Here is an 11,650-nt window from a genome sequence, read left to right as displayed (position 1 = left end):
AATGCGGGTGGCGAAATAATGCTAAATGTGCTTTTCAATACACTGTTAACAATAACACTACATAATACGCAAAAAAGAAGAAGAAGAAAAGAAAGAACAACGTATGGACCTTTAACACGATATTCGCGGCTGGTCACCAGTCCAGTTCGTAACCCCGACCGACAGGGCTTAACTTGAGTGCCGTTACCAAACCGAGTTTCGCGAAGGTTATCGCGAGATACATATTTCTGTAGAGTTAAAAAGTTATCCAGCAGTACTGCAATCATTTGGTATTAAAGAACTTGATTTGTCAGACACAAATCAGCAACGTGGATCGACAGAACTTTGAACTGGTTTTGTCAACGTGGATCGACAAACTCGATTCAAACCACATCAGGAATAGCTCAAATTTCTCAAAACCCAGTCAAAGACAAGAAAGGTGCTATCGTGAAATAACCGGGTTTTGTTCTATATTAAGGTATTCAGGGTTTAATAAACAGTGGTCCATGTGTTTTTAGGGTTAGTTTATTGCGAAATCCCGATTATTTTATTTGATACAAGGACATGCCAGAAAAAATGAACTGGGAAATATCTCAAAGGTGAGAAACTTGAAACAGTGGTCCATGTTTTTGTAGGGTTAGTGTATTGCGAAATCATTTATATCAGTTGCGTTCGACTTTGCGTTCAAGAATGTCCCACTCGAAGCCAAAGCATCCGTTCGACACATTAGTTATAGGAAATTTAGTTACAAATAGATAATTAAAGATGGTTTTGCTGTTTAACACGCGTTCTATTACATTTGCAGTGTTGGTTGAACTCATTATGAGATGTATAAAAAACAGTTGTCCATCCTAGGCATGTCATGTATGAAGATTTTCATTAACCCAGGAAACAAAGTATAATAATTGAGAAAGCACAAAAGAGAACAAAAGAATTACACTCAGAAACTCTAATACGAAAACTGCATTTCAAAGGTTCGTGGCAAATACATGGACAACCACAAACAGTCTTCATTCGGGTTTTAAAAGGTCGGGGGCAGATTTAGTGACAACTATAACTAGTATTTACTTGATATTTCGGTTTGTTACGCAAAGCTTCAACGGGTGCGATTATTTCAAAAGATGTCCAAAGACTAACGAAGGTTTCCGAAGAAAAATGCGAACATTTTCGACTTTATTTTCGTCGTTATATTCACATGGTCAAAAGTGACACTGCTCCTATGACTATCGAAAGCAGTATCTACCTCGCTTTCATTTAAGATCAATAGAGCTTAAACAACACCGGAGGTCGGAAATCCTATCAATACGGCCATGACGTTTCGACTTGGTAGGTACGTGGTGTAAGCATCATTCCCTCTCGACGCTGACCGAAGGATCGTGGGCAACTGATATGTTATTGGTCCGGAAGACCTTAGATAACAAAGACTTCAACCAGGTTGTGGCGTCCAGCGGTTTTAGTAAAAACAAGGGTTTGTGTGGCATGCGGAGCTCAGTCTCGCGGGCTCATAAAACCTGGTCTCGGCCGTCCTTATTGAAGGATTTTCCATTGGTCCCCAGTATTCCCCTAAAACTAATGCATGCACACAGGCTCATAGTTCATGAGTGATTCTATTAGCGATTCTCTAAGAGCAGATGAGAATTGACAACGCAAAAAGAATATGAGTTTTTCTCCGGAAACAGCTGCAGTGGACATTAAAAATTTGTCAATTTAACAGCCAACGCTCACAAATTACATGGGCAAATAACACTTAACACTAAACCACATTCAGAATCTCTCTATATATATCTGTCTGATTTCATTAAAACGTGGCCACTGGGTTTTCGCCTGGCGCAATGCGCAGCCCGGCTCCAGGCCAATCCGGTGCCCAAAAATGTAGGGGGCTTGACGTCTTGGTCGGTACAGCTGGATAGCCGCAGGGACTGCCCTAACAGTGGGTGGGTGGATCAGGCCTTGGGGTCAAAACTAGTGGGGTAGGGAGGGGGGTCTTTTGACTGAATCAGATATATATTAACAGTAAGTGCTTTTTTCTTATATATGTATACGTGCGAGTTGCAAGCACGATTTCGCCCTCAAGTTGCCCTGTGTAAGGGAATCCGGATTCCGGGATCTAGGAAACTTTTGCTTGTGGAATCCGAATCCTTGGCTTTGGAATCCTGAATACAGTAAGCCTGCCAGCAAGCTCTCCGTGGAACTCTGGCGGTGGGGCGCGCCCCGGTTAACTTGCTAGCAGGCTAGATTACTGTTCAAGGAATCCGGATTCCCACTTAAGATTGCAATCCAGAATCCAAGTTCCACTGACTGAGACTGAAATCCAGTTGCAGGAATCCGGAATCCACAGCTTGGAATCCACAATCCAAGACTGTCTTGGATTCCCTGGCATTGGGCGACAGGAGGTACCTAAAACCTTGCGGGGGAAATTATGACGACTGAAACTGGTTTACATGTGTTGTTCCTGGTAAAGCTCGATGTGGTCTCGCTTCACTCAACGAATCTGAATGTCTTTGTTTTAGCTCCCACTGTACGAATTTGTCGAGTCAGATCATTGAAAGGAAAAGAGAAATATCAACTTCCGGTTGCCATATTTGACGTCAGGCCATCAACGTTGTCGTTACTATAAAAGATCCCATTCTTGAAGCTAAACCGGTTACTCAGTGTTGTGGAACTGGATATTTTTTGTCTTTGTTATTGAAATCTTAAAATGACAAGAACACTGATTTTGTACGTATTTTGCTTTGTTTTCATGGTGAAACGGAGGGGAGAGAGGGTTCCAAACCCCTGCTTTGGATGAAGCTTCTTCAACTTCCGCTTGGGTTTTATGAATAAGCTGTAAAACATGTATCGATTGACAACACTGAGTTACTTATATACCACTCATTCGGAGCGAGTAATCGATCGCATCGTTTGGTAACTAATGAACAAAATGATTCCCATTAAACAATGCTACTACGCTGATCAATTTTCAATTTCTTAAAGCAAAAACACCGAGCCAAGCTAATCGGCTGTTCGTATGAGCTTTGCTTCGCCAATTGTGCGACCACAAGGCGTCGGAATCAACGGGAATAATTATGCTACTCACCTTGATTACTCTGATTTGCAGCCAACAGAAATGGAAAAATAACCAAATAGATCTTAGCATGAGCCATGTTCCTTAAACAACGATGCCAGTTGTTAGGATACTGGAAGTGGTATTCTCTCGGGCAGCACGTCCATATCATGGACAGGAAGACCTAACTTGGGTTTTTTTAAAATATGGCCTGTTTTTTCACTGCCCACGCAATGAAAAAATAAGTTTGAAACCACTGAACGAAAGAAGCTCAACATTTAGAAGAACTTGTTATTTTTCAGAGTTTGAAGGCGTCATCGTGAAAACATTTTATTTCATGTTCAGGCGTTCCTAGCCCTTAATAGAAGTGGGAACAGGAGATTTTAACGGAGAGATATGGTTCGCCTTTACCGAATATCAGAACCCGCCGAGGACAGCGTAAGCACCGTCACGCTATGGAATAATTTTATGAGAAACTTGCTGTTTTGCCAAGATTGCTACGGGAAGTGACACTTCGTTGAGAAAAAAATTGAAAGACGCATGATGCCATGCGATCTTGTCTGCTGAAGTATAGACATTTATTCTACATGACGTTTCAGCCACTATTACCCCCATTCAATACATGCATAGTCTTTGAAACTTAAGTTATCTTCAAGATCGTTATTATAACAATTACAACTACTAAATTAAAAACGATCGACATTTGGGCCATTTCTGAGAAACGAAATAGGCTTCGGCTTGCATGATTCGACGTGATAATCATTGAACAGTATTATCGTTTCCGTCGTGGCTTTACTAAGGAAATAGCTAAAATAAAGTTAATACATCGAGATCTGAAGGAAGCTGACGTCATTTCCGTTCGCATGAAAGGCTCTACTCAAAAACAACAATGACTGTGAGTTTTTTCTTAGACTATTTACAATCTCCTTATTCCCATAAGATCGTATAAGATTGTCGAGATCCAGCGCGAAATAGACGCACGGTGCATTAGAGTTAACCTGGATGGCCATCCGTTTAAGTAACCGTGCGTGATCTCGGAGATAAAGGGGAAAAAAGCGATTGTAAACAATTCAGTTTTTCCGACCCGCCCCTCGACGATTTCCGTGCTTCAAATCAAACGCGTTCAACGAAGCTGTGCGTAAGTAGGAGGTCCAGCCACTTGTACCTGCGCGAGACAAAGAACAACGCCATTTTTAATATTTCAGCTAAATTGGTCAGTTGAGAAAGACAAACGAAATTATACACTGAGTAAATAGTCACTCGCCAGGGTATATCAAAAGGATAGAGCTGAGAGCAAATTGTGTAAAGGGATATTTTGTAAAAGAATAAAAAATAAATGAATAAATAAATAAATAAATAAATAAAAGCAGAAAATGGAAGTTTAAGGGTTGTGGATGAGGGATTGTTACAATAAAATCAGACAAATTAAGATGGAAACGACAGATGGGAAAACAGCGGCTGGAGAGAAATGAGAGCGATCAAGAAAGGATAACGTGAAGCTAGAGAGGAAAATGCCCATTCTAGCCCTTGGTTAGTTATTTTTAGATGAACTAAACGCTTGAAACTAATCGAAAGTGTGTTTCCAGAGAGGTCCGTAGACTTTTATTTAGTATTGTCAAGAGAGTCATCAATATTCTGCATTAATTGCTTTGATGTATAGTCGCGCGTGGATTTGATGACATTTCAAACAACTGATCAAAATGTGCGGACGTCTCAGACATTAGACTTTCTTTAATCTAAAAATAATCTTGGTGAAATTCACATACCCCGGCCGACGCCCTAAGATTATCTCTCTGGTCCATTATTCTCTCTTTATTAGGGGACCCGTCAATATTCATCGCCTGGTGGGGGGTGGGGGAATTTTTGGGCGGATAACTTGATTTTTAGGAGAACAAAAGGGGGGATAAGTCGTAACTGAGAACCCAAAAGGAAGGTTTGCTGAAAACATTGGAAGGATTCAGAGGGGGAACCACTCAAATTTGCTTGGAAAATGAAGACACGGAGGAGGGGAGTGGCAAAAATTATCAAATGTTATTAAAGGGGATCATTTTTGTGAAGTAACATTCAAAGGGAGGATCGGCTAAATTTCACCTTGTTTAGCCCCAAATTCTCCATTGACCCCCCGCCCCCCGCGCCCCAGGCGATAAATAACCGGTCCCTTAATAAATAAAAGATAGTAGAACATCATACCATAGTAGTTCCGGTTTCTTGATCAAATCCCGCAATAGATCCTGAAGGATCTTCACGGAGGCTCTCATAGTACGAGTACACCACAAGGATGCAGTAGATCTTAAAAAGGCACAAATTTTATTTAAGCACAATTTATGGTGTGAAAAAGCTTTCCGCTAAAGCTGCCGTATCCCAGACCCCTCCTAGTAATTCTACGGAAAATGTAACCCCATTATAGTCAATCCAGCCGACCCAATGCAGCGGCCCATCCCCATTAGCCTATATCTAGGTAGAGAACCCCCCCGCCCGCCGGACGAACGATAGACAGACTCGAAGTTTTTTACCATCCAACCTTTTTTTTAATTGATATCAATAAGCCCCTTTCCCTATGGTAGGCAGCCCCTCCTGCCACTATGATGAGAGTGAAAAGAAAAAAATTACGTACACAAATTGGCCAAAGGAACGGTATCAGTGGTGTCCTAGTTGACGACCTTAGAAGTAAAAACTCATTTAGGACGTAATCATTCAGTACATACCGTTAGCACTAGATAAGAAATCTCAATGGCAAAAGTATACTGAAACTGCAATCGAAAAAACTAAAGTTAGTGACTCCAACGATGAGCTCAAAATAAGACCAACTGACGTTAGCCATCTCTTTTTTAGGGGTGGATCAAGCCGTCCGAGCATAGCTAAGAAATGGGGGCGGACAGTGGGCACACGCCAACATCTTCATTTAACATGATGGAAGGAGGGGAAATTCTCGTGAAACATTTTTCTCGGCCCAACGAGTCTAATATTTTTATAAATGCAGAGAAAAAGGGATACTGACTCTCCGTGCCCTTCCATCCCCTAAAGCAAATAAGACCCGTTCTTCATAATTTGCAAAACTATGAATAGCACAAAGTTATATACGCACCTTGTGCCAAATTGTAATCAGGAAAATACTAACGGCCAGTTCGTAGAAAACGGAGAAGGTGTAAAGGATTATGTATGGCAGCGTCAAAAAACGATTTTTCTATATAAAAAAAAATAATGAAAAAAAAATTGAAAAGATTTGAATTGTTTTGAACCGGGTCAATACTTACTAACTAAAATAAGACAAACAAAGGTATGGGATCTTGGTAGATCTACGCAACAACCCTTATGCATCAAATTAGATGAATCAGAAAATCACCAAGAAGCCCTGAGATTAACTTTTCCCTTCCGCTTCATTCTAACGATTTCATTAAAAAGACAAAAAAAGGAGAAAAGAAATTAAAGCATCTTTTATGCATAATAGGAAAAAAACGGTTTTTCACACAATTAAACTGAAATACTGCAGTTTTAGTATAGGTAATAGCATGATTTGTAGTGATATTTGGCATAAATACCACGAGTGATATTTCGAAATTGTTATACGTAATTTCACGAGCCGTTAGACAAGTGAAATTTGAGACAATTTTGAAATATCACGAGTGGTATTTAATATGCCAATTATCACGTACAGAGCATGTTATTATTGGTTTATGACCCGCAAAAGGTTTGTAATTTTCACATGTAGGTATTAGGTATTTCAAATTAGGCTGAAATACCACTGCTCTAAGCCAAGCAAATTGCAGAAATTTTTAGTGTAGTAGTATAAATATAACTATTAATTTGAGTAATGATACAGAGATATAAAACTCACCATGCTAAAGGAAAACAACAACATGATATTGGCCAGTAGTCCCAAGATACTAACAACAGCCTTTACGTATAACAAACTGATGACAACTGAACGATAATGATAAAGAAGATATAAAGAAATTAAATAACAGCTTGTGCAGCCTTAACTTGTGTAGCTGGCGGGATTGCTCTCTGGGTTTTATGACCTGCTCCAATATTGTCACGGCTCCGCCGCCAAAAAACACGTACCAGCAAGTCCCCTTTAATCTCGCCAGCTACGCAGGCTACACATGTAGCCTGACTGTGAAGGGGCGGATCTAGGGGAAGGGTGCAGGGGGTGCACACCCCCCCTGAGATGACCTGCGGTTTTCTAATACAACTGGTATTCTCCAAAAAAAAAAAACTATGTGGTTTATTGGTGCTGAAGTAGAGCAAGAGACGAGTGCACCCACTCCTAAAAAATATCCTGGATCCGCCCCTGCTGTGTGACATGTGGGCTGTCCTCTAATAGCAGTGACTCATAGCAAGTCCCCCTCTTGAATAACTCTCAAACGTCTTTGATAACTGGAGTTCAAAAAGTTAAAATCGTTCTTGCTAAAGACAGCAATTTTAAAAATTGATTAGTCTGAAAAGGGCATTAAAAATCGGGTATATATTTAACAAGTAACATAAATTGTTTAGGATTTGAAGATTTAGAATTAAATTGTGGGTACTCCTTCGCGTTTCCTGCAGGATCCGTCAACCTCCACCCCTTCTGTAAGATCAGGGTAATTGAAGAAGGTCGTAGACTGTTACAATAACTCAGTACCCTAACAACAACCACAAAATGAACAGATGAGTATTTTAAAACTGCATCTTCTTAATTTATGCGGTGAAAAGAAACTGAAAAAAAATGGAAAAAATGGAAAAAATGACACTTTAAAAGAAATAAACTTCTTTTCTATTTCTCATGATGTAAGGCTGGAACGAAAGACGAAAATTAAAAGCTTGACAAACCTTTGTAATATTTGTAATCAAATGGCATCTCTTCTTCGTTGTCAAGTTCCATGGCCTTCTCCTTGAGATTAATAAGTGTTCTGACGCCCTTTAATCCTTGGTAGGCCCAATAACCACAGCCGATCTGTAATAGAATAATTTTAACGTTTTCCTGAGTTCTAAGAATTTGAGGTCCGTGCCGCCGTAGTTATGGACGGCCAATTTTGTTTGTGCTTTTGGTAGACTGTGAGAGACAAAGACGAGATTTAATTTGGTTGAATGCCGACTAAATGCACGGATCTAAGGTTAAAAAGGTTTTCTCTTTAAACATTGACCATTATAAGTTGTTGTTTGGTAGACTAAGTAAGAATTGATAATCAGTTTCGTTCTTAAAATCATGGAGTGGTTGCCTGAAAACTTTCATGCTCATTGCGGATTGGAAAATTCAGGGCGATTGGTAATTGATGCAAACTTCAATGTAGTAAGCTGGAAAGAACGAGACAATACAATTGTTTGGAGTACTTGCGACACTTTCACCCATTGACTGATAAAAGAATAATTTGTGTCTTACCCAGAGAATCAGAGTATTAGCTTTATAGAGTATTATTTTATACATTTCTGCCGATTTCTTGCTGCCCTTTTGCTGAATCAATTTTATTTAATTTTTTTTGGTTAAAAGGGAAAGGCAGGTGGATGGCTCACAATAAGTCACCATGAAATTTAAAATTTCCACTCAAAAGAGCAAATCATGCACAAAAGAAATAATGACTGACGAAACTACTACAAAACTATTTTTTAATGGGGCTTGTATCCGATTGGTTGTAAGCGCTATGTGATCAGAATGTGAAGAAATAGATTCCTCAATAAAAAGAGTAAAACCGGTATAAAATTAAGCATAGTTAATGGAGGTGACTGGTTATGAAGCCCGGCAAACATCAAAGGAGCAAACAAAGATGCCAAGATTTATGTTAGAGGGTCCACGACCCTGCACAATCTTTTGTTTTGCGTTCATACGTTATGCATGAATTACGTAACCAGCACGTTTCTATTGGTTAGTTCCTCAGTACGGAGTAAACAACTATTGTGTTTTGTGCAGGGTCAAGGCCAAAAAAGAGAACAAAAACATACAACAAAGAACTTTGTCGGGTTTCATAACCATTCCCTCTATTAACTATGAATTAAGCAAAAGATGTCTAAATTCGAAAGACAATTAAACTTATACTGGTGCAGAGAGCACAAACTTTTTTAAAAGCATACATAGTACCTTGAAATCTGTTTATCAGGCGCCTCTCGCGTTAAGAAAGTTATATTTTCGATGAGTTGTGACAACTGAAAAGCAGTTCCGTCAAAGAAGATTGGTCAACTCACAGCAGCAACAACATGTTCGGACAAGAATTGCCATGGTTTTGTCAAACCCCTGTTTTAATTATAAAAACCGGTTGCTCTGGCCGGTTAATCTTATTTTGGCGAAGGGATCACCACAGTCCTTATATTCATCTTTAAGTCCTATCAACCTCAGTGAGGTTGAACCTTAGTTGCTGGCCTTTTTCCGCGTGTCTGTATCTCCCGGTTAAGTGAAACTGCCTCAGACTATAACATGCACAAAGATGGTAGAAGTATGAGATTATTCAGTGGAGTACGTAGCACTTATTTAAATTGAAATTCTTGAGTGATCCCGACTGAATCAAACAAGTGCGTCGGCAAAACTCGCACTTAAAGTTAAGCTAAACTAACATTGTTGCCCGCCGCTGTTGGAGTAATAATGAAAGTTAAATTGGTGTTTACTTACCACTCCCAAAAAGCCGATAAGCAAAATGCCTGTCCTCAAGTCACAGCCACAACAACATGTTCGCACAAGAATTGCCATGGTTTTGTCAAACCCGTGTTTTAAGATGGCGCTCTCCGGCAGGCTCCTCAATTTTGCTTTTCTTCTTTCCTTGAGACAAGGAAATGTGAAACTGTGTCGACAAGTTAATTAGCGGCCGCCAGCTGATATTGGCCAATCATAGCTCAGCAAAATATTTATTAGGTTTTTCAATTCTTTCTTGTCATTTTTAGTTGCCAATCGGAATACATATCTTACATTATATGCGATAAGATAAGATATGTATTTAGATCCTTTATATAAAGATGACCAGTATTGAAGTATTAATAGCATGCTTGCGGTTTTAATATCCATGATTACATGCCTAATTTATAACGGCACCGTTTGAAAATTTAATATTTCCGAGAACAAATTTGTTTATTCATTTTCTCGTTATTTTATAAACAATTGGTAAATTTACTTATAAATAAGGAAAAATTGCTCTTTTAAGGGTCCCTTCCCAAAAGCCTGGGCCAGTGAACTGAGTGAAGTTAATAAAACCAATTTAATTCTCTTCCTGTACCGTACAAATATTGATTATAGCTCCAATTGTCAATCCATTATCTTGATGACCTTGTAATTCTGCGTCAATTCATAACCAACCGATCCATGAATGATTTCACAAGGGCACATAAATTAACAAATCGCGTCAAAATAATAATTCATTCGGCTAATAGAGCGTGAAAGCCTGATAACGTGGCCAACTTTCGCTATCATTTTGGTTATGATTATTATTATTATCAAAAGTATAGTCACTGTGGTAAATAGGATTGCGGACACTCTCTTCCTCTTTGTCCGAAGTTATAAACATCCAAAGCCAATTATAACAATTTTTAATCAAAGTTGACTATTGTCAACTTGTGGGAACGTTGTTTAGAAAATAACCAAATGGTTATCAACTCTGGTCTTCCCACAGTAAATTGTAGGAAATGATAGAAATTTAGATTGTTTAATTTATCCATATATTAAATATATTATCTTTTCTCTGGAAACACAATACTTTTCTTGCTGTTTATTGCACTTTATTAAATAACAGTTATGAATTCAGGTACCGTAAAATTCCGAAAATAAGCCCCTCCACATGTATAAGCCCCTCCAAACATAAGCGCAAAAAACCCTCCGTTAAATTGCCCCTCCAAATATAAGCCCCTCAAAAAGGGTCTTTGAAAAATATAAGCCTCGGGGCTTATTTTCGGAATTTTACGGTATGTATTTATAGAAAAACAACAAAACAAATAAGCAAAAACAAAACAAAAGAAAAACGGGAAAAAAAAAAGAGAAAGAAAGATGGAAGAAAGAAAGGTGCGGAGAAGGACTCAAACCCGGCACCATCGGTTAGTTGCGACTTTACCTAACCAGGCGAAAGTTTTTGACTTAATGCATTTTCCATGGAAAATCCGTCGGCAAGCGCCGTTTGAAGATGATCGAGCCGCATAAACGGAGCTATTGACAGCTAAAAAAAAAACAGTGTAAACGAATTTCAGGGGCAATGCCGGGTGAATGAACGAAAGAACATATATTTTATGCTTCACAAAACCGATGCACCACGTCTGCGAAGTACGACGGAAAACATATGTGTTACCTTATCTGGAATTTGTATATCCCCCGTAATCTTGCAGAGTCGAAGAGCAAATGCTCATCTTCTCGTCAATCCAATCCCGAAGTTAACCATCTTACTCATCTGAAAGACTCCTGCGTGTCTTAAGTTTGGTAAGACCTCTAACCGTGCTGTAGAAAATTTGCCACAAAGAAAACTCTGAGTCTGAGCACGAACGATGCACGTTCTCATAAGAATTTGATCACACCGAACTTCGGCGAGCGCGTGCTTCTTCGGAAACGATAGATCTTCGCACTCTCGAATTCGGACTAGCCTCTACCCGATGTCCGTCTACTGCGAGTAAGCGAGCGACTAATTTGCATATCCTAGTCCCTGCAATTATTCGTGGTACGCTCGCGCGTTCCCACGAGTTAAAAAT

General features: G+C 39.3%; 2 protein-coding genes across 2 annotated transcripts in view; both read right to left on the bottom strand.

The window, feature by feature from the left end:
- LOC140953897 (uncharacterized) overlaps positions 1–11,650 on the bottom strand; it is a 131,255-nt gene that overhangs the window by 64,625 nt on the left and 54,980 nt on the right. The gene's annotated exons all lie outside the window — the stretch shown is intronic.
- LOC140922093 (uncharacterized) lies at positions 3,724–11,437 on the bottom strand. The gene is made up of 9 exons (XM_073372117.1): positions 11,257–11,437; positions 11,026–11,127; positions 9,600–9,746; positions 7,832–7,955; positions 6,858–6,943; positions 6,108–6,206; positions 5,728–5,772; positions 5,213–5,311; positions 3,724–4,187 (listed from the first exon to the last, which is right to left on the bottom strand). Exons 3-9 carry the CDS (start codon positions 9,675–9,677, stop codon positions 4,146–4,148), a joined length of 573 nt encoding a protein of 190 aa, XP_073228218.1. The 5' UTR covers positions 9,678–9,746; positions 11,026–11,127; positions 11,257–11,437; the 3' UTR covers positions 3,724–4,145.

This window comes from Porites lutea, chromosome 12 (genome assembly GCF_958299795.1).
Source record: "Porites lutea chromosome 12, jaPorLute2.1, whole genome shotgun sequence".
NCBI classification, from domain to species: domain Eukaryota; kingdom Metazoa; phylum Cnidaria; class Anthozoa; order Scleractinia; family Poritidae; genus Porites; species Porites lutea.
The sequence above is the reverse complement of the archived record's forward strand: the minus strand, read 5'-3'. Positions and strand labels throughout refer to the sequence as shown.